Source organism: Panicum virgatum, chromosome 8N (genome assembly GCF_016808335.1).
Source record: "Panicum virgatum strain AP13 chromosome 8N, P.virgatum_v5, whole genome shotgun sequence".
In the NCBI taxonomy this organism is placed as follows: domain Eukaryota; kingdom Viridiplantae; phylum Streptophyta; class Magnoliopsida; order Poales; family Poaceae; genus Panicum; species Panicum virgatum.
In genome coordinates this window covers 22,670,839-22,690,903 of record NC_053152.1, presented here as the reverse complement: position 1 = coordinate 22,690,903, position 20,065 = coordinate 22,670,839, and the positions used below count along the sequence as shown (strand labels likewise).

The 20,065-nt window shown below is 45.5% G+C and overlaps 2 protein-coding genes across 2 annotated transcripts; both read left to right on the top strand.

Moving 5' to 3' along the window:
- Positions 1-11,931: 11,931 nt before the first annotated feature.
- LOC120685890 (probable beta-D-xylosidase 7) lies at positions 11,932-16,125 on the top strand. The gene is made up of 3 exons (XM_039968009.1): positions 11,932-12,413; positions 13,868-14,432; positions 14,531-16,125. Exons 1-3 carry the CDS (start codon positions 11,997-11,999, stop codon positions 15,886-15,888), a joined length of 2,340 nt encoding a protein of 779 aa, XP_039823943.1. The 5' UTR covers positions 11,932-11,996; the 3' UTR covers positions 15,889-16,125.
- A 2,636-nt stretch (positions 16,126-18,761) lies between these two features.
- On the top strand, positions 18,762-19,448 carry LOC120684900 (nucleolar protein of 40 kDa-like). The gene has a single exon (XM_039966763.1). It carries the CDS (start codon positions 18,762-18,764, stop codon positions 19,446-19,448), a length of 687 nt encoding a protein of 228 aa, XP_039822697.1.
- Positions 19,449-20,065: the final 617 nt, after the last annotated feature.

The following is a 20,065-nucleotide window of genomic DNA, read 5'->3' as shown; positions in this document are numbered from 1 at the left end:
ATGGAATTTTCACTAGCAAAAAAAAATTGACAAGGAATTTAATACATCGTAATGTGTGGGAGAAATTTGGGAACTACACACATATTCGGAAGCATCTCATTTATTCCAAATTTTTTTACACGATTTTCCCTGATGAGTAATTCCCTTGTTTTTTTGAAGACGAGAGTAGTAATTCCCTTATTCGATAATAGTACATGTAAATCAGCTTGTTCCCCTCTTCCAAATATAGAAGTCCTTAAAGTAATGAAAATAAAGGCGGCGCACCGTACCATACTTAACATAATTTTATCCCGCTAATAAAGAAAGATGAATAAATTCAGTGGACATATACATAACTACTAAAAGAAAAGCTCGTGAATTGAACAACATTAATATACGGGCTTCTTAAGATTTCAAAATGAAAAGAAAATTCATCTTTTGCAATATATATATGTATGTATATGGCATTGTTTGATTTTCTTCCACAATCCTTAGCACATGCAAATCGAGAAAAGAATCTCGCATGCATGGAGTTCAAAATGAAGCCTATTTGCAAAACTTTTTTAAGAATGTATGTAACTTTTCGTGACGAATCCAATAACGATAATTAATTGATGATTGGATACAGTGATGCTATAGTAACCATCCTCTAATTATGCTATCAAAGGCCTCATTAAATTCTTCAGGATTCCTAGTGCAAGGGTTCTGAAGTTGGTTTTATAAACTGACTTAGTTTGACACCATAATTAGCAATCAAAGTGATGATTTCCTAGCATTCTAGGAAACCAAACAAGACCTATGTATATGCGTGCGTACGTACGTATGCAGGTATATGTTTCAGGACCTCCTTGTTGTACCGCATCCTTTCTTTCCTTTTTTCTTGGCATGGAATCCAAGCCGATTGCTCTGATACATTCTAAAACATTGCAAGTAATTAATAAAGAACAGTTAGAAGAGGTGATTGAGAGGCCATGATAGTTATCATCAATATATTCTAAACTGCACAAATCAGAGTCGAGACCCATTATATTGGATGAATGGATTAGCTCGCGATCTACACATGCTCCGGATTGATGTCGTATCAAATCATTCTTATTTTAAACCGGAATGCATGCACAGCTGTAAGAAAAATGGCCCCGTTAGACCATTATTTTGTAATTTTGGTGATTGAGTACTAACGCAATCAATGAGACTAATGAGTTTGTCAAGTAAACAATTATAGATCCCAGGGATGAAGCAAAAAGACCAACCAAAACAAAACACGAGAAAAGAACTCAAATAAATGAATAAATGGAGAATTCTGCAAAAGGCGTGGGAGTGAAGTCTACTGCACCGGATAATCCGAAGCAGCACCGGAGCAAGCGTCGGAGTAATGACATCAGCAGCAGCTGAAGATCCCTTCAGCACCGGAAGATCCAACGCCCCACCAGATGAACCGACGCCACATCACCGGTTCATCTCAGGGCACAGAGTGACCGGATGATCCGGTGCCTACCCGTCGGTCTATCCGACGCCACGCAGAAAAGTGGCCAACGGCTCCCGACGGCTCTTTCCTCTTGGTGGCCTATATATATGCCGTTCCCTGGCCATTTGAAGATAGCTGGAGTTCAAGGAAGTCACAAACACACCCAAAAACATCTCCAAGCCATCCAAGATCTTAGCACTCATATCCTTAGCCCTTAGCGCACTTTGAGTGTATTGTGTAAAGGATTAACTCTTAGTGAGTGAGATTGCAAGGCTTTTAGCCTTTGTGCTGTGGTTATTGAGTGAACCAAAAGAAAATTTTGGTGCGCCGGCACCTTGGAGCTTTGAAGGCTCGCCAGCACATCATCGACCCTCCGACTTGGTGTGGAGCGGCGACGACAACTTTATGCGGGGGACGTGGAGACCCCCATCCTTTGTGGAGAAGCTCTTTAGTGGAACCCGGGGCTAAGGTGACCGTGATTGTGTTCACGGAAGAGACTTGGTGGCCAAGTAGCAATACTCTTAGTGAGTGCTACAACAACGTGGATGTAGGTGTGCCTTTGTGGCTAACCGAACCACAGGATAAACATCCGCGTCAAGAGTTTGCTTCCTCCTATTCCTCTTTTTAAGCTTCCGCATTTCATACTACAATTTGCGTGCATTTACTTTCATAGAATAGTTTTTTGATAGAAAGGTTATATGTTGCTAAACTCTTTTGGGATAGAGGTTTTACACTAAAACAATCATAGTTGCACATCTAGATAGCATGCTTAGTTTAATTTTGTGCTAATAGTTAGAGCCATAAGTCTAAAATTTTGTTTACCTAATTCACTCCCTCCCCCTCTTATGCTACTTATGCTATGCTAGAGCGCGGTCCGCTTGCTTTCAAGAGCGTTGCACCAACTGGTCGGGACCATCGAGTTCAGATGCGCCGCCCGAGAAAACGACGCGCACTTCAAGAGCGTTGCACCAACTGGTCGGGACCATCGAGTTCAGATGCGCCGCCCGAGAAAACGACGCGCACAATTCGCGGGCGCTCTCCTCTCTTCTCTCTCTCTCGCAGTCGTCGACAGGAGAATTAAAAGGAAAGCTCATGGCAAATTAAACCTCCTGTCCCTCTCCATGCATCATCTCAGCTGCTGCGTGCTGTTATCACGAAATGGAACCAGTAGATTTTTAGAAGGTCATCCTGGTCTCCGCATTTGTTTGCGCAATTCTTACATCTTACCCCTCATTAATTAGATTTGGCGATGGGTTTTGCAAACTTTATTACTGGTGAGCATCTACATCTACAATTTCCCATAATTTCCATGCATATTTTTGTGTGAAGCATTCGACGAGATCTCATGAGACCATAATGAAGCAGATCTCCTCACGGGAATACTTCACACAAAAATCATATGATCTCTCGTTGAATACTTCACACAAAAATATGCATGGGAATTAAGGGGATTGTAGATGTAGATGCCCATCAGGAATGAAGAATATTGTTAACGAAAAATCTCATCACCCGCCTCGGCTCCAACTTTGGCCGATTCTAAAAAGAAAAGAAATTGGTAGCGAGTGTTTGGATTAGCTCAATCGAATTGGGCACGGTGATCCCTTATCAGATATACAAGAGCTACATTATTAAAAATTCCACATTAATGCATGAACATGGATATTGGTTTGATATGATCAATCCAACCCATCTGTGAGCGGTTGTGCGCTACTGAAGATTGATGGTGACACCAACTGTTGCTCCTTTAATTTTTATCTGTATGTGCATATAGCAGGATCATCAGCTTTATACCACCAACTGGTCGGGGCCATCAGATTTTATTCTGACAGGACGGCCGAGACGCCGACGTGCAGCTAGCTAGCAGTAGCACTCGCGTGCGCTCCCCTCCTCTCTAGCTAACTCACACACACTGGCACATTAAACGCCAGCTCATGATCGGCTCCACGACATCTCTTCTTGTCCCTGGTGCTGGACACATCTACGTCGAGAGTGGGTACAGGCGTACAAGCTAGGCAGATTCCTGCAGGTTATGAGGGTACCAGCAGCAGAGATCATGAAACGGAAGCGTGGTAACGGTCGGCGCCGCGTCGCGTCGGAAACAAACTTGATGGCTGCATCGGCAAAGGATGAAGGTTGCGCCTTCTCATTATCATGATTTTCAACGTCCATTTACAAGCGTAAATTTGCCACTCATGAATGTTTCGTTCGTGGTCAATTACGGATTTGAAGGCTGGATATATGATGTGGTGACCCATGGTTAAAAATTCATATTTGCAGGCCATGGACTGCAGGTACGGTTAGTTGGACTAAAAAAAGGGAATCTCTGTATGGCATTTAACTCGTTGGGAGAGGAATGTTTATTGAAAAATAAAATGACCAGTGTCCAGATGCACTTAGAAAACCGTGTGTTTGGGGATAAAACTAAAAATTTGAATATTTTAGATATTTTATATTTGAGAATAGAGGGAGTAGAATCAACACAAGCACACATCAGTAGATATACACCAATGAATATACATCATTACATTGTATATAAAAATTTGTTGTGTATCTCTAAGCTCTTCACGGGGCCACGTACTTGCATTTTCAACAACCGAATTATCGGCGGCCACTGCATTGCAGCAGCTACAGGAATCGAAAAAAAAAGTGATGAGATAATGCTGGCAGGCCGGGCTGGTAGGTCATGCGTACACTCGATCCTTACATCCATCCACCGGCCGGTCTTATCAACCTCTCTTTGTCCTTAGTTTTTTTTATTTTAAAAAATATCTTTGTCATTATTGCCGTGACTAGTAAAACCATAGCTAGTCTCGAAACCTTTCACGTTCGGCTGGACACTGTACCTGATACTCAGTCGTTCACTTGTCTTTTCCAGGCATGCGGCTGAAGAGGAATCTAGATATAGGGAATCTAGGTTTAGCGCGGCGTGTGTTTGTGCAGCCATGTGCACGCATGGCGTCGATAGGTTAGGCATCTGCTCTATAGTTACTTATTATGTGTATAATGTATGTTTGCAGCAGCAACTGTATTAGGTGTAGGCAACCTGAAAGTCAGCCTAAAAGGGTCGATCGACTAATTCACTTTAGTTCCGTCACTAACCATGCATATGGACGCCCTCTCAGCATAGTCTCATTGTGTGTGCCAACAGCCATGATGCTGCAGTACTCTTGCTTCGTCCTAAAGCTAGAACTTTTGCAAAAGCTAGCACGGCAGGTAGTGAGAAAGAGGGAGGAACCCGTAAACGTATTGCCCTTGAGAACAAAGGAGCATGGGAACCCTCATATGGTACTTAGTATGCCATTGGACGGTTTTGACACATACATTTCCATGTCCGAAGATCATGTCCTCCAACTAACATCGTAGTCATTGTAAAATTGTAAAATGTAGTGTGTTAAAAGTAACCCTGCCAGGAAAAATCGACACATCCTACAAAGTTTTAAAGGAAAAAATATCAATGTTATTCATCAAAGAAAGAAAAAAAATGTCAATGTCCACTACTAGAAAATGTACCATTGGTCCTGGGCAAAAGTATCGGCTGCCATTGCAGTCTGTACTGATGGACCGAGGTGCCTAGGGAGAATTTTTGGTAACGAGTAATGGCATAACCCGGTACCAATGATCAATAATCGGCATCTGCCACAACTCGGATTAGACACGTTTTAGTCCCGGGTGATAGCACGCACCGGGACTAAAAGGTGAGTTTCAACATCGGTACAACAACACGTTTTAGAAAGATTGGATTGGTTTTTTACCTATGTGGAATGGACCACTATTTTTCCTGAAACATTTGTTTCCACTCTTACCATGGAAACATCAGATCATGTTCCCTGTCTCATAACAGCCAGCACCAACATTCCAAAAGGGAAAATTTTCAGATTTGAAAATTATCTTATGGAGCATGAACATTTTTTTAATGTGGTTCAACATGCATGGTCACTCCCTCTACCCCAATTAGATATGGCAAAACTGATTACAGGAAAATTCAAGAATGTCAGAAGGGTTATCAGAGCTTGGCAATCTCATCTCTCTAGCCTTAAAGCAAACATTTCAAATGTTAAGCTGATCATTACATTTATGGGACTTTTAGAGGAATTCAGAGATCTGACATTTGAGGAATGGAATTTTAGGAAAATTTTGGATGAAAAACTTATCTCTCTGCTGCAACAGCAAAGGATCTATTGGAAGCAAAGAGAAACAATAAAATGGGTCACTCAGGGAGATGCTGGAACAAAATTCTTTCATGCAAATGCAACTATCAAGCATAGAAGAAACATGATTAGTTGCCTGCTTGATCAAGATGGTAACCCCCATACTGCCCATCCTACAAAAGCTGACATTCTTTGGGAAGCATTTAAAGACAGATTAGGGCAGTCTGAATTTGATTCTCTAGCTATATATGAATTTATCCTCCCTGCTTTAAGCATCATCTCAACTGGGATGTCTGGAAGAACCATTCACTCATGAAGAAATTGATTTGGTCATCCAAAATTTGCCATCAGACAAATCTCCAGGTCCTGATGGTTTCAACACTGACTTTACCAAGAAATGTTGGCCAATTGTCAAGAATGATTTCTATAATCTCTGTCATGCCTTTTACTCTGGAGATATATGCTTGCAGAGCATTAATGGTTCATATATTGCTCTCATTCCCAAATGTGATGGTGCTTCTAGAGCCTCAGATTTCAGGCCAATATCTCTGCCGAATACATAAATGAAGATAATTAATAAGCTGCTGGCTAATAGCTTCAAGTAGTAATCCAATCCATCATTCATAAAAACAAGTATGGTTTCATACAGTCTAGGACAATTCAAGATTGTCTAGCATGGGCTTTAGAGTACCTCCACATTTGCCATAAATCTGGCAAACAGCTCATCATCCTGAAATTGGACTTTGAGAAGGCTTTTGACAAAGTAGAACATCAAGCCATGTTGAAAATAATGGAACATAAAGGTTTTGGCCCCAAATGGCTCCAATGGATGAATCTCATCTTCAACTCAGGTACTTCATCAGTACTTCTTAATGGTGTTCCTAGTAAAACCATACACTGTCGAAGAGGTGTTAGACAGGGTGATCCACTTTCACCATTACTCTTTGTGCTCACTGCTGACTTGCTGCAAAGCATCTTGAATCATGAAAAAGATTTAGGCAATCTTCAGCTCCCAATTCCTCTAAATTACACCTAGGACTTCCCCATTCTCCAGTATGCTGATGATACACTTATTTTCATGGAAGGTAATGTCAGTCAACTTCAGACTCTGAAAAACATTCTTCTGTCATTTTCATCTACTGGAGTGAAAGTTAATTTTGCCAAATCAATGCTAGTTCCCATTAACATAGATGAAGCAAATACTTCAGTGCTGGCACAGACATTGGGTTGTACTGTTGGAACTCTGCCATTTACTTACTTGGGTCTTCCATTAGGACATACTAAGCCTAAGGTGATTGATTTCTTGCCATTGGTTAACAAATGTGAGAGATGACTGGTCTCTACTTCTGCATTTCTATCTCAAGCTAGAAGACTTGAAATTACAAACTCCATCTTTACAGCTTTACCTATGTACTTTATGAGTATATTCAGTCTTCACAAGAAAGTCATTAAGCAAATTGATAAATATAGGAAGCATTGCCTGTGGAGAGGAGCAGACATTAATGCTAAGAATCCACCAAAGGCAGCATGGGAGCTTGTCTGTCTGCCAAAGAAAGAAGGGGGACTGGGTGTCATTAACCTCATAACACAGAATGAAGCCCTTCTCTTAAAGAATCTTCACAAATTTTTTAATCGTTTGGATTTACCTTGGGTTAATATTGTTTGGGAAAAATACTACTCCAATGGGTCACTACCTTTCACTCAGAAGAAGGGATCCTTTTGGTGGAGAGATGTTCTTAAACTTCTGGATTCATTTAAGGGGATGGCCATGATAAATATTCAAGTTGGAAGGACTTGTCTCTTCTGGGAGGACCTCTGGAATAATAGTCCCCAAATTCCATTTTCCTGAACTCTTCTCCTTTGCCAAAAACCCAAAGATCGCTCTTTTTAGATAAAGGAATAGTCATATTCCGGCCTCTATAACGCAAGTTATATCCAGCCCTTATTACAAAGTAAACACCACCAGATCCAAAATAAACGTAGAAAGATCTCTCTACGTTTTGCACTGGATGTTGATGGACCTGAGCAACTCTTGCATCTCGCTATCTCAGATATTGCTCTACAACAATTAACAACTCTAGACTAGGAGCTCAGTTCTCTCCAATAGTCATCTGAATATGATATTTGGTCTTATATCTGAGGATCTCCATACTTCTCTTCTTCAAAGGCTGTAGGCATTTGACAGGACACAAAGTTACACATATTGCCTTTAAGTGGCTTCGGAACTCAGCATGCCAAAACAAACATAAGGTCTTTTTCTGGCTCCTTATGCATGATAGATTGTCCACCAGAGAACTGCTTAAGAGGAAGAACATGGCACTTCCCTCTTATTTCTGTGTATGCTGCAACTTGTCAGTTGAAGAATCCATATCACATCTTTTCCTTCACTGCATGTTTGCAAGAAGTTGCTGGTCATCCATTGGGCTGAATATTGGTCAATCTGACCCCTTCACCACACTTAAGCAATTGAGAAATCAGCTTAATGTCCCATTTTTCATGGAGGTGATTATTCTCATGTGCTGGGGTATTTGGATGCAAAGAAATGACTTTATTTTCAAAGGGATTCAGCCAAGTCACCAAATTGCAGGCATCACTTCTTCAAGGAATTTGCCTTAGTTATTCTAAGAGCAAAACCAAGATACAAAAACAGCATGTTGTTATGGCTAGAAGGTCTTGCGTAACATGCATGATCTTTTTTGTTTCTTTTTATGTTTCTTGAGAGAACTTTTTTGTATGTACTGTAAACTTTTTTAATATATAATCAGTAGGGCCTTTACCCCTCCTGTTTCATAAAAAAACCACCTGACAAAAAAAGATGGCCGACCTCTCCCTCTCGATATTTTTGTCCCTGGCCGCCGGCTCCACTCTCTTATTTATCTAGCCCTCTCATTTCTCTACCTCTAATCTCTCTCTACCTTATCCTCTAGAGCTGCGGGAGCCGGCCGTTGGTGCCGTCATGCGGCGCAGGAGCGCGGGATGCCGCCACTGCTGTTGCAGGAGCCGGCCATGGAGTGCAGGTGCACGGCATCAGGCCATCACTAGGGAGCACGCAGCGGGCTGCTACCGCCACCACTGAGGAGCGCGTGGTCTACTAGGCGCCTGGGCAACTAGCTGCCGACTGCTGCTGTGGGGGCACCCAGGCTGCCGCCGCCGCCGCGGGAACTTGTAAACGTATTGCCCTTGAGAACAAAGGAGCATGGGAACCCTCATATGGTACTTAGTATGCCATTGGACGGTTTTGATACACGTTTCCATGTCCGAAGAACATGTCCTCCAACTAACATCGTAGTCAAGATTGTGTGTGTTAAAAGTAAACCTGCCAGGAAAAATTGACACATCCTACAAAGTTCTAAAGGAAAAATATCAATGTTATTCAACGAAGAAAAAAAATGGCAATGTCTACTACTAGAAAATGGACCATTGGTCATGTCATAAGTATCAGCTGCCGTTGCAGCCCGTACTGAAGCTGCACTGGCAGCTGGTACTTTTAGTATGGACTGATGGACCGAGGTGCTTAGCGAGAACTTTTGGTACCGGCTAATGACACAACCCATTGCCAATGATCAATAATTGGCATCAGGGTCGTGCCACTGCCCGGATCATACACGTTTTATCCCGGGTGATAGCACACACTGGGACTAAAAGGTGAGTTTCAACATCGGTTGAAACAACCACCTGACAAAAAAAGATGGCCGGCCTCTCCGTCTCGATATTTCTAAGTCCCTGGCCGCCGGCTCCACTCTCTTATTTATCTACCCCTCTCATTTCTCTACCTCTAATCTCTCTCTACCTTACCCTCTAGAGCTGCGGGAGCCGGCATGGGGCGCAGGCGCCCAGGATACCACCACCGCTGCTGCGGGAGCCGGCTATGGGGTGCTGGTGCGCGGGCAGCAGGCCGCCGCTGGGGAGCGCGCTGCCACCGCCACCGCTGAGGAGCGTGCGATCTACTAGGTGACTGGGCAACTGGCCGCAGGCTGCCGGCGGCCACTGCTGCGGGGCACGCAGGCTGCCGCCGCTGCCGCGGGTGCTGGCGGTGATTTTATTTAAATTTTTTTTTCTGTAGTAGGGATGCATGTGGAATTTTATGGATTGTATCTATCTTTAGATCGATTCTTTGAATGATTTACAGGTTCTATGGATTTTGTATTGATCCATTCAATATTTTGTGGTTGATTCTTTGAATGAGTGTGGGCACTACTAGTGGGGGATGTGAGGAAACAGGAGAGAATGCGAGGGAACGGGAGACGTTGCTGAGGGAACAAGTGTGGTGGCCCTTGGTACATCTAACCAATACCATAGGAGACCTTAGGCACCAGGTAAAATGCCCGGTGTCCTTGGCACCCACATTTGGTCTCAGTTTTGTAGTACTGGTTGCCAAACCGGTACCTAAGTCTATTTTCACCCACACATATGGCCCTTTCTCTAGTAGTGGTCACCTTTCAAACAGTAAGAAATATCTCAACAAAATCTGACAATGTGTAAAGATCCTCAAAGTCTACTCCTTATTTTCTCGAACGCTCAAAATCTACTCCTTAGAAAGTCTAACCATGAAGATATGCGTCTTTATTAACGTATCGTGTCAAAAAAAAGTTGCCATTACTCCAAAATTTCTTTCTCTATATGCCACTACTATTGTAATGGAGTTGTCATTGGTCAACTGTGGTGGTAGAATAAGGAACATTTTGGGAAATATTGCCCATGAGTATCCTAAGCTGAGCAGCAATATTAATAGCAAGGAAAATGATCCATTAGACCATTATTGTGATTTTGGCGATTGAGTGAGAATATAGTTATTGAGACTAACAAGTTTGTGAACTTATATTTGTAGGATTTCTAGATCCTATAGATTAAGTCTCAAAGGCATTGAAGGAGACATCCAAGTAACCATAATGCATCATGATCACATCCCAAGGGCATAGGACATGCTTTAAGAGTGTTAGTACTGGGTTAGGCTTAGAGAGAGTCAGAGAGCAATATGTTACTGCCTTGTATTTGCTTCTAGAGTGAACCACAGTTGAAATCTTGGTTTGCGGCTATGACAAGTAGGAGGGGCTTCTTCCTCTTCTTCGTCATCCGACCCCTCTTCTCCTTCTTCTTCCTTCACAAATTCGTAGGGGGTGCTTAAGGGGGGCTCTATGGGAATCACGGCGATAGGGGAGCTCGGGTCCCTCCCGCCCCACCGCTAGATCCACCACTGTTTGCGGCTCCTTGGAGTCTTGGTGGCTCGCCGAGAAGTCATCCCCTCCAGCTTGGTGTGGAGAGGTGACGATTACCATGTTCGGGGGACGAGATGACCCCTCCTTTGTGGGAAGCTCCATGGTGGAGACATTGTCAAGGTGACTGGAGCAAGAGGTTGGGAGCATTGCCTTTTTGGAAAGGTCCTCATCTACTTGGCGTGAGCCGTAGTGGCGAGACCAATCTCTTGATGGGAAGAGACTTGGTGAATGGGAGCATATCCTCGGTGGAGCTCCAATATGGACTAGGTGTGGCTTTAGCCCACCGGTACCATGGGAAAAAATTGAAGTGCTAAATTTGCATTTCCCTAATCCACTACTTTATGTTTTCATATTCATACTTGCAACTTATATGCCTTTAGTTTCTTAGAGTAGTATTTTCCTAGGATTGGCTATAGTTGCAAAACTCTTGTTTGGTTAGGATTGAAAGATAGTTGAGCCATAGTTGCACATCTAAATAGTATGTTTTCGTTTATATTTCGCGCAAACTAGATTGAAGCCAGATCATTATAATTGCCACTCAAATCAATATTTTTATGGAATAGCAATCAAAACATCATATAGTTCGTTAGTCTAAGTAACTAGCAAAAGAGAAATCCCGCTTTGTTTTACTGCAGGATTTTAATTTTTGCACAAAACATAGGAGAAATTAAATAATGCGTCACGATATATATTATATGATGTGATGAGTTGGAAGATAGTATTCTCATTAAGTGCCCTAAACAACCATGTACAGTAGGTAGCAAGTCCAACTTGTACCGATTCTTAGTGACCTTTTAAGGACGGTTTAGACAAATTAAAGTGCTAGGAACTTTTACCGCGGCACAAACAGTAGGTGAATCTATAGTAAGTTAACAGAAAAGAGGCAATGCTTTAAGCACGACTCCATGTTAGCAGTGATGAGAATACGATATATCGTATATATATAATTAAACTGTAAACACAGAAATGAGAAAAAAAAAATTCCACGCAGGTTGATCACAGGCTATATATATAGAGAGACAGGTATACCCTACATCTCTTTCCGTGGGAAGGGAATTTAAATAAAAACGTGGCAGCCTTCCATTCGCCGACGACGCTTATATAAGCCTACCGATCCTCGCAAACCCCTGGCATGTCTCTCTCTCGGCATTCTCCCTTCCTAGCTTAGTTTCGCTTCTCGCGATCGCCATGGGCACCTCTTCCCGCCGCAATGCCACCACAGCGGAGGCGCTGCTTCTTGCACTGATGCTGTCGTCGTCGGCAGCGCGGGCGGCGGCCGCCGACCCGGGGTTCTCGTGCGGCCCGTCGTCGCCGTCGCGGTCGCTCCCGTTCTGCGACCGGTCGCTCCCGGCGGCGCGGCGCGCGGCGGACCTGGTGTCCCGGATGACGGTGGCGGAGAAGGTGTCTCAGATGGGGGACGAGGCGGCGGGCATGCCCCGGCTGGGCGTTCCGCCGTACAAGTACTGGTCGGAGGGGCTCCACGGGCTGGCCTTCTGGGGCCACGGCCTTCGGTTCGAAGGCGCCGTCCGGGGGGTCACCAGCTTCCCGCAGGTGCTCCTCACCGCCGCCTCCTTCGACGAGGGCCTCTGGTTCCGCATCGGCCAGGTGAGCACGCCGCCTACTTGGAATGTGTTTGTGTGGACTCACCTTTAGTTAGACCAATTAATGTGATATGTCATCTAGTTCTAGCACTTCATTTCAAACGCCTTCTATATACAGAAAAAAATCTAGAATTGTGCATGCATGGTTACGTTTTATAAGAATTGTGCCTAGCAGTTACTCCCTCCGTCCTAAACTATAGATTATTTTTATGATTTCTACAAGCATATCTTTTGACTTTTGCAACAGTGGGAGTACATAAGAGCTAAGCGTCGAAGTCAAAGGTAGGGCTAAGGGGCAAGAAAATGCTGATTTTCCTTCCAGCTTCGCAGTCACAGGACAATCACGTAGATAGCATGCATCAGTCTGGGAAACTTACGTTCTCATGGCCACAGTAGATAGAAAGGCCATCTCGCTAACTGCACCGTAGTGCCGGTAGGTACACAGAGGTACCACTTTCTAGCTAGCTGCTAGCTAGCTCAAGTAAGATATCCGGTGGTTGCAAAACAGAAAGGTTGTCCTGGTCTGGTTCGGGTTGCTCTCTCTCCTATAGAGCTTGCCTTTTACAGTCCTACCACCACATGGAACAACCAGACAACAACACTTGACAACAACAGCGCACACAACAATATTGTTGATTTGTAACAGCTAACATTTTGCAACTGTTAGGTCTTAAATTGACGTCGACATCATTCTCGCATGGAAACGGAGTTGGGGGCTAGGTTGGGTTGGCTTTGGCTTGATCTGATCCTCAACCCAATCAGATCATTGTTAGTCGCAGATCTGATGGCAGCTGGATGATGAGTGAAGGACAGCAATATATGCCGTACACCACGGCATTGATGTGAAGTGCTTAACGCCGAATAATTCCCTGTCCTATAGCAAAGAAAAAAACTCAATTAAATGTTGCAGTTTGTGACTCGAGTGAACTGTAAGAACAGAGTCACGGAATGAACAAGAAACAAAAAACATGGGAGAAAACTAGAATTAGCGAGGTGTCAGTTGTTTGTCCGGTTATTGAAAGCATTTCTTAGGTCATGTTCTATCTGATGATTGTCAGATGTTTGTGGATGATTTTGAGGCTTCCCGTGTTCTGACTTGAGTGTCAGGTTGCCTGAACTAGATAAAAGACAGTTAGACGACACCATACTCCATCCTTGTTGTGCCAACCCTAGCAAAAGTAGATTCAGGAATGTTTGGCAATGGCAACCAAACGAACAACATCACTGTTGCTCATTCAGGGCCACTCGTGCCCGTCCTTGTCACTTTCGCCAATCGACTGTGTATATAATGAAGGAGCAGTAGTACAAGTGTACAACTCACTCTACCGATCACGCACTTTGCAAACGTGAACCTGAAGCATGCATGTTCAGTCCAGAGTGCCTGATGCCTGCCTTGTCAACTGTAAAGATTACACCGTACCATCCATCTTGGACTGACGTGTTTGTGCACGTGTGCAGGCGATCGGCCGGGAGGCCCGGGCGCTGTACAACCTGGGGCAGGCGGAGGGGCTCACCATCTGGTCCCCGAACGTGAACATCTTCCGGGACCCGCGTTGGGGCCGCGGCCAGGAGACCCCCGGCGAGGACCCGGCCACAGCCGGCAAGTACGCCGTCGCCTTCGTCCGGGGCATCCAGGGCAGCTCCGCGGCCGGCGGCGGGGGCGCGCCGCTGCAGGCCTCGGCGTGCTGCAAGCACGCCACGGCCTACGACCTCGAGGACTGGAACGGCGTGCAGCGCTACAACTTCGCCGCCCGCGTCACGGCGCGGGACCTGGCCGACACCTTCAACCCGCCCTTCCGGAGCTGCGTCGTCGACGGCGGGGCCACCTGCGTGATGTGCGCCTACACGGGGGTCAACGGCGTGCCGGCGTGCGCCAGCTCCGACCTGCTCACCAGGACGTTCAGGGGCGACTGGGGCCTCGACGGCTACGTCGCGTCGGACTGCGACGCCGTGGCCATCATGCGCGACGCCCAGCGGTACGCGCCCACGCCGGAGGACACCGTCGCCGTCGCCCTCAAGGCCGGTATGTACCATTGCAAGACGCTGAACAAAATTTACTCAACGGAACATTTCTTTTTTTGAAAAGTTTTCTTATTAGCATGGTGGCCTTGGAAATTTCAGGATTGGACCTCAACTGCGGGAACTACACGCAGGTGCACGGCATGGCGGCGATCCGGCAGGGGAAGATGGCGGAGAAGGACGTGGACAAGGCCCTCACAAACCTCTTCGCCGTGCGCATGCGGCTGGGCCACTTCGACGGCGACCCGCGCGGCAGCGCGCACTACGGCGGGCTCGGCGCGGCGGACGTGTGCACGGCGGAGCACAAGAGCCTCGCGCTCCAGGCGGCGCAGGACGGCATCGTGCTGCTAAAGAACGACGCGGGCATCCTCCCGCTCGACCGGTCCGCGGTCGGCTCCGCGGCCGTCATCGGCCACAACGCCGACAACCCGCTCGTGCTCAGTGGCAACTACTTCGGCCCGGCGTGCGAGACCACCACGCCGCTCAAGGGGCTCCAGGGCTACGTCAAGAACGTGAGGTTCCTGGCCGGATGCAACTCGGCGGCGTGCGGCGTCGCTGCGACGGGTCAGGCGGCCGCGCTGGCGAGCTCGTCGGAGTACGTGTTCCTGTTCATGGGCCTGAGCCAGGACCAGGAGAAGGAAGGGCTGGACAGGACGAGCCTCCTGCTCCCGGGCAAGCAGCAGAGCCTCATCACCGCCGTCGCCAGCGCGGCGAAGCGCCCGGTGATCCTGGTGCTCCTCACCGGCGGCCCCTTGGACGTCACGTTCGCGCAGTCTAACCCCAAGATCGGCGCCATCCTCTGGGCAGGATACCCCGGCCAGGCCGGCGGCCTCGCCATCGCAAGTGTCCTCTTCGGCGACCACAACCCCAGCGGGAGGCTGCCGGTGACGTGGTACCCGGAGGACTTCACCAAGGTTCCCATGACGGACATGCGGATGCGCGCCGACCCGGCCACCGGCTACCCCGGCCGGAGCTACCGATTCTACACGGGCAAGACCGTCTACAATTTCGGCTACGGCCTCAGCTACTCCAAGTTCTCGCGCCGGCTACTCGCCGGCGGGAAGAACCCTGCTCCCAACACGAGCCTACTCGCCGGTCTGCCCGCGACGTCCAAGGACACCACGAGCTACTACCACGTTGACGACATCGGCGCCGACGGGTGCGAGCAGCTCAAGTTCCCGGCGGAGGTCCAGGTAGAGAACCATGGCCCCATGGACGGCAAGCACTCGGTGCTCATGTTCCTCCGGTGGCCCAACGCGACCAACGGCCGGCCGTCGAGCCAGCTGATCGGGTTCCGGAGCCAGCATCTCAAGGCAGGGGAGAAGGCCAATGTCAGGATCGACGTCAGCCCGTGCGAGCACTTCAGCAGGGCGAGGGAGGACGGCAAGATGGTGATCGACAGAGGGTCCCACTTCCTCATGGTTGGCAGGGACGAGTGGGAGATCAGCTTCGAAGCATGAGGTTATTTCAGGTATGGCTGGAGAAAGCATTACGATCTACAGGTGGGTCCAGTGCAATTCTTTGGTTATTAGTAACTATACAGGAATTCACCAGACAGCTACATGAATTTATAATTCATAGTTTTGCCTCGAAAAAATTGAGGCTGTTACATATGTAATTTATTATCAATAAGAATGTTTACCAGTGAAATGTAACTAAGTTTACAAGTCAAGTGCACCCGACTCATTATTCTTTCATGATTACCTGTTAAATGTACATCTTTCATATTGGAAATTATTGAGGAGAAACCCGCGCGTTCCACGTATGCTAGGGCCAGGGAGATCTACTTCGCTCAGAACAGGTTCGCGTGTGGTGCGCTAGCCAGCCGATATTGACGACGCAAGCAATCGGCTATCGTACAGCTGATCGAGGGAAAGCAAACTACGCTTAAAGCAGCATAGCTCGTAAGCATCACCTCGATCCAAGTCGAAATCAGCCTGCGTGATTAGATCACGAGAGGTAGCCGATTAAGATATATCTAAGCTGGATAACTCGTGACAAAAACTTAAAACAAACTAGATTAAACGGATTAACATAGTGAAAGTGCATCTAGGCCCCTAATTGATTTTGGTGATTTTTTACAATCACAATTTGGGGATATGATATTTTGAAAAAAGTGTGTGTAGGAATAAAATGAGAAAAACAAGAAGAAGATGAAAGGAAGGTCCCCAATTTCAAAATTAGTATGGTGGATTCAATCGGGATTTAATTTTAATTTTCGGTTTGAATTTGAGTATAGGATTCACCGTACTATCAAGGGGAATGCATTTGAATGAATTTTAGGTTATTTAAATGCTTCATTTGAGATGACATTTTTGAGAGAAAACAATCACAAAACACTTCACAGCACAAGTTACAGCACAAGGTCGGATGATCCGGCCTTGGGCCGGATGATCCGGCAAAACAGTGCCCGGAGTTTCGGAGTAAGTCCGGATGATCCGGACCTGGTGACTTGTGAGCGTCCAGAAGTGGCCCAGGTCGGATGATCCGGCCCTATACCAGATGATCTGGACCTGGGAATTTTGAGTGTGTTTTGGCCTATTCTGTTCCTACCCTGGATGATCCGAGGTAACCCCGGATGATCCGGGTACCACTATAAAACACACAACGGTCACTTTCGGGGTAGGAGTATATATACACCTTCACCCCCTTCGTTCATTTCTCTCTCTTCCCGACCAACCTCGACTCAAAAACACTCAATCCTCCACTTCTCTCCATCCAAGAGCTTGATTCTTGCAAGGAAACACCTAGGGATTGAGAGGAAGTGAGATTCGAGGTGTGATTCGAGAGCACTCCGTGAACTAGCACTTGTTCATCTCAAGAAGCATTTGAAGCAACCTCGATTCGTCGATTTGCATTTATTACTCTTGGAGCTTTGCTCCTAGACGGTTAGATGTGCCGGTGAGGTCCCTTTCCTTTGTGGTTGAGCCTCCGGAAGTTTGTATTACCCGTCCTTTGTGGACTCTTGCTAGTGAGCACCTCAATCCTCCTAAGTAGTTGATTGAGTGAGGGATAGGGTTAAAGGGCAACCCTGCTCTTTGTGAGCACCTCAACGGAGACGTAGCTCCTTTGTGGAGTGAACTTCGGGATAAATCTTTTGTCAATTTCATTTTTGCTGTATTTATTGTTCTTGAGCTAACCTTATCTTGATCTACTCGTTAGTTGCATTTTCTTTGTACTAAAGTGACTCTCAGGCTTGTTTACTTCATCTATCAACTTTGTATTCAAAGGGAATCGTCAAAAGCTAAGTAAATTTCAAATCTCGTGCAAGTTTATTTCCCCCTGTCAGATCATCCGACCCTAGGCCGGATCATCCGGGCCTGACCAGGACTGGATCATCCGAACCTAGGCCGGATCATCCGAGCCTGATGATTTTCTGCGAAGTTTTTTAGGAAATTTTTAAACAGGCCTATTCACCCCCTCTAGGCCTAGTGTCGATCCTTTCAATTGGTATCAGAGTCTAATCTCTTAATTAAGGCTTAACCGCTAAGGGAAAAACACTATGGCCGATGAGACTTCCGCAAGTGGTGGTGGTGCTCCGTCCGCATATGAAGTCAATGATAGTTACTTCGAAGTCAGCGATGTTGAAGGTGATATGACTGAGGAAGAAAAGGCAACTAAGCGAAAAGAAAAGATCAAGAAGAAGATGAGTAAAAGAGTTGAAAAGAAGGCTCTAGCTCTTTTCAATGAAAAGATGAGGAAGGAAAGTGAGAAGAAAGATCAACAAGGTTTTCACACGACATCTCATACATATGATAGCTCAAATTTCCAATCCAACAACCTCTCGTTCTCTACCGTTCCAATGGGCAAACCTCCTCACTTTGATGGAACCGATTATGCATGTTGGAGTGATGACATGCAAATGCATTTGTATGGTCTTAACCCACATCTTTGGACCATTGTGTGTGTTGGTGTGCCTCAACTCCATGAAGATGAAGTGGTTACTCCGGAGCATGAGCATGACTTGTTTCGCAATGCCCAAGCTGTGAGAGTCATCAAGAGTTCTCTTTGCACAATGGAGTACAATAAAGTTAGAGGAATGATAAGTGCAAAAGAAATTTGGGAAACTCTCCAAATGTCACATGAAGGCAATGATGAAGTCAAGGAAGGAAAGATGGATCTTCTTCAAGGAGAGTTAGAATCATTTGTCATGAAGAAGGATGAAACCCTTCAACAAATGCATGATAGGCTCATTCTTCAAGTTATCGAGATTAGAACTCTTGGTAGTAAAGATTGAGATGATTTCAAGGTCACTAAGAAGATGCTTAGAGCATATGCACCCAAAAATCCAACGTTGGCAACCATCATTAGAGGCAAAGAATCATATAGAAAGATGAAGCCAATCAACTTGTTGAATGAGTTGCAATTTCATGAGATGAATGATCTAGATGTTGCCAAGTCAATTGGTCAAGATGAAGTAAAGACTATTGCTCTCAAGGCCGAACCTAGCAAGACGGTTGAAACAAGTGAGAAGCCGTCAATGCAAAAGAAGAAAGTTGAGTCAAGTGATGGAGATAGCACCGATGAAGAAACGGCCATGATGGTGAGAAACTTCAAGAAGTTTATGAAGAAAAGAAACTTCAAGAGAGGGACGAAACAAAGAACGTGCTGCAAGTGTGGTGCAAAGGATCACTTCATAGCGGATTGTCCTCAAAATGACAATGATGAAGGTGAAGACAAGAAGCACAAGGGCAAGAGCAATGACAAGAGTTATGACAAAGAGAAGAGGTACAAAGAAAAGAGCAAAGTGTACAAGAAGAAGCATGCCAAGGCACATGTTGGTGAAAAATGGGAGTCTAGCGACGACTCCGACAATGAGGGCACGACATCTCTTGCCTTGCTCTCCACATCATCAACACCAAAGCTCTTCAACAACTTCTTCGATGATGAAGATGAAGGCCCTATGTGCCTTATGGCCAAAGGGACTAAGGTATCAAACTATGCCAACCCTCCATGTTCTCCTACCTCCACATCTAGTGAAGTAGAAAAGGATTTAGATGAAGAGGAGGTCCAACTCTAAGAAAATATGATAAAGAAGTTTGGCAAACTATTTTATAAACAAATTAAGAAACTTATGGAGAAATTAGAGAAAAAGAAAGAGATTCTTAGAGAACAAGAAGAATTGCTCATCCTTGAGAAGGAGAGAAACCTTGCTCTAGAAGAATCTTTAGCCAAGGAAAAAAATAAGGTTGAGAAATTGGCAATGGACTTGTCTCTTGCCAATGACTCAAATTTGAGGATGTCAAAAGATCATGCTTTGGCAAATGATTCACTAGCTAGCCTAAAGAATGCTCATAGTGAACTTCAAGAGAGGCATTCACGCCTTGAAGATATATACAAAAATCTTGAAGTGAACTATAGCACTCTTTGGGAGAAAACCAAGTCTAATTCCAAAGCTATGCTTGACTCTAATGCCTCCACTAGCAAAGGATGCTCAAAATGTCATAATCATGATATAAATGCTTGTGTTACTAACCTTGCAAAGCTAGAAGAAGCAATCAAGGCCAAAGATGCTGAAATTCACAAGTTGAACATGCTAGTTGGAAAGGGAAATCTTAAGCCAAAGAGTGATTTCGAGTCACACCCGGCGTATAGCATGGCTCAAAGGTTTCCAAGCATTCATGATGGACTTGGATA

Excerpts from the sequence above, each read along its gene's own strand:
- LOC120685890 (XM_039968009.1), top strand. The coding sequence starts at position 11,997 with ATGGGCACCTCTTCCCGCCGCAATGCCACCACAGCGGAGGCGCTGCTT. Across the intron at positions 12,414-13,867 it reads TCTGGTTCCGCATCGGCCAG|GCGATCGGCCGGGAGGCCCG; the intron begins GTGAGCACGCCG and ends GCACGTGTGCAG. Across the intron at positions 14,433-14,530 it reads CGCCGTCGCCCTCAAGGCCG|GATTGGACCTCAACTGCGGG; the intron begins GTATGTACCATT and ends TGGAAATTTCAG.
- LOC120684900 (XM_039966763.1), top strand. The coding sequence starts at position 18,762 with ATGAAGCCAATCAACTTGTTGAATGAGTTGCAATTTCATGAGATGAAT.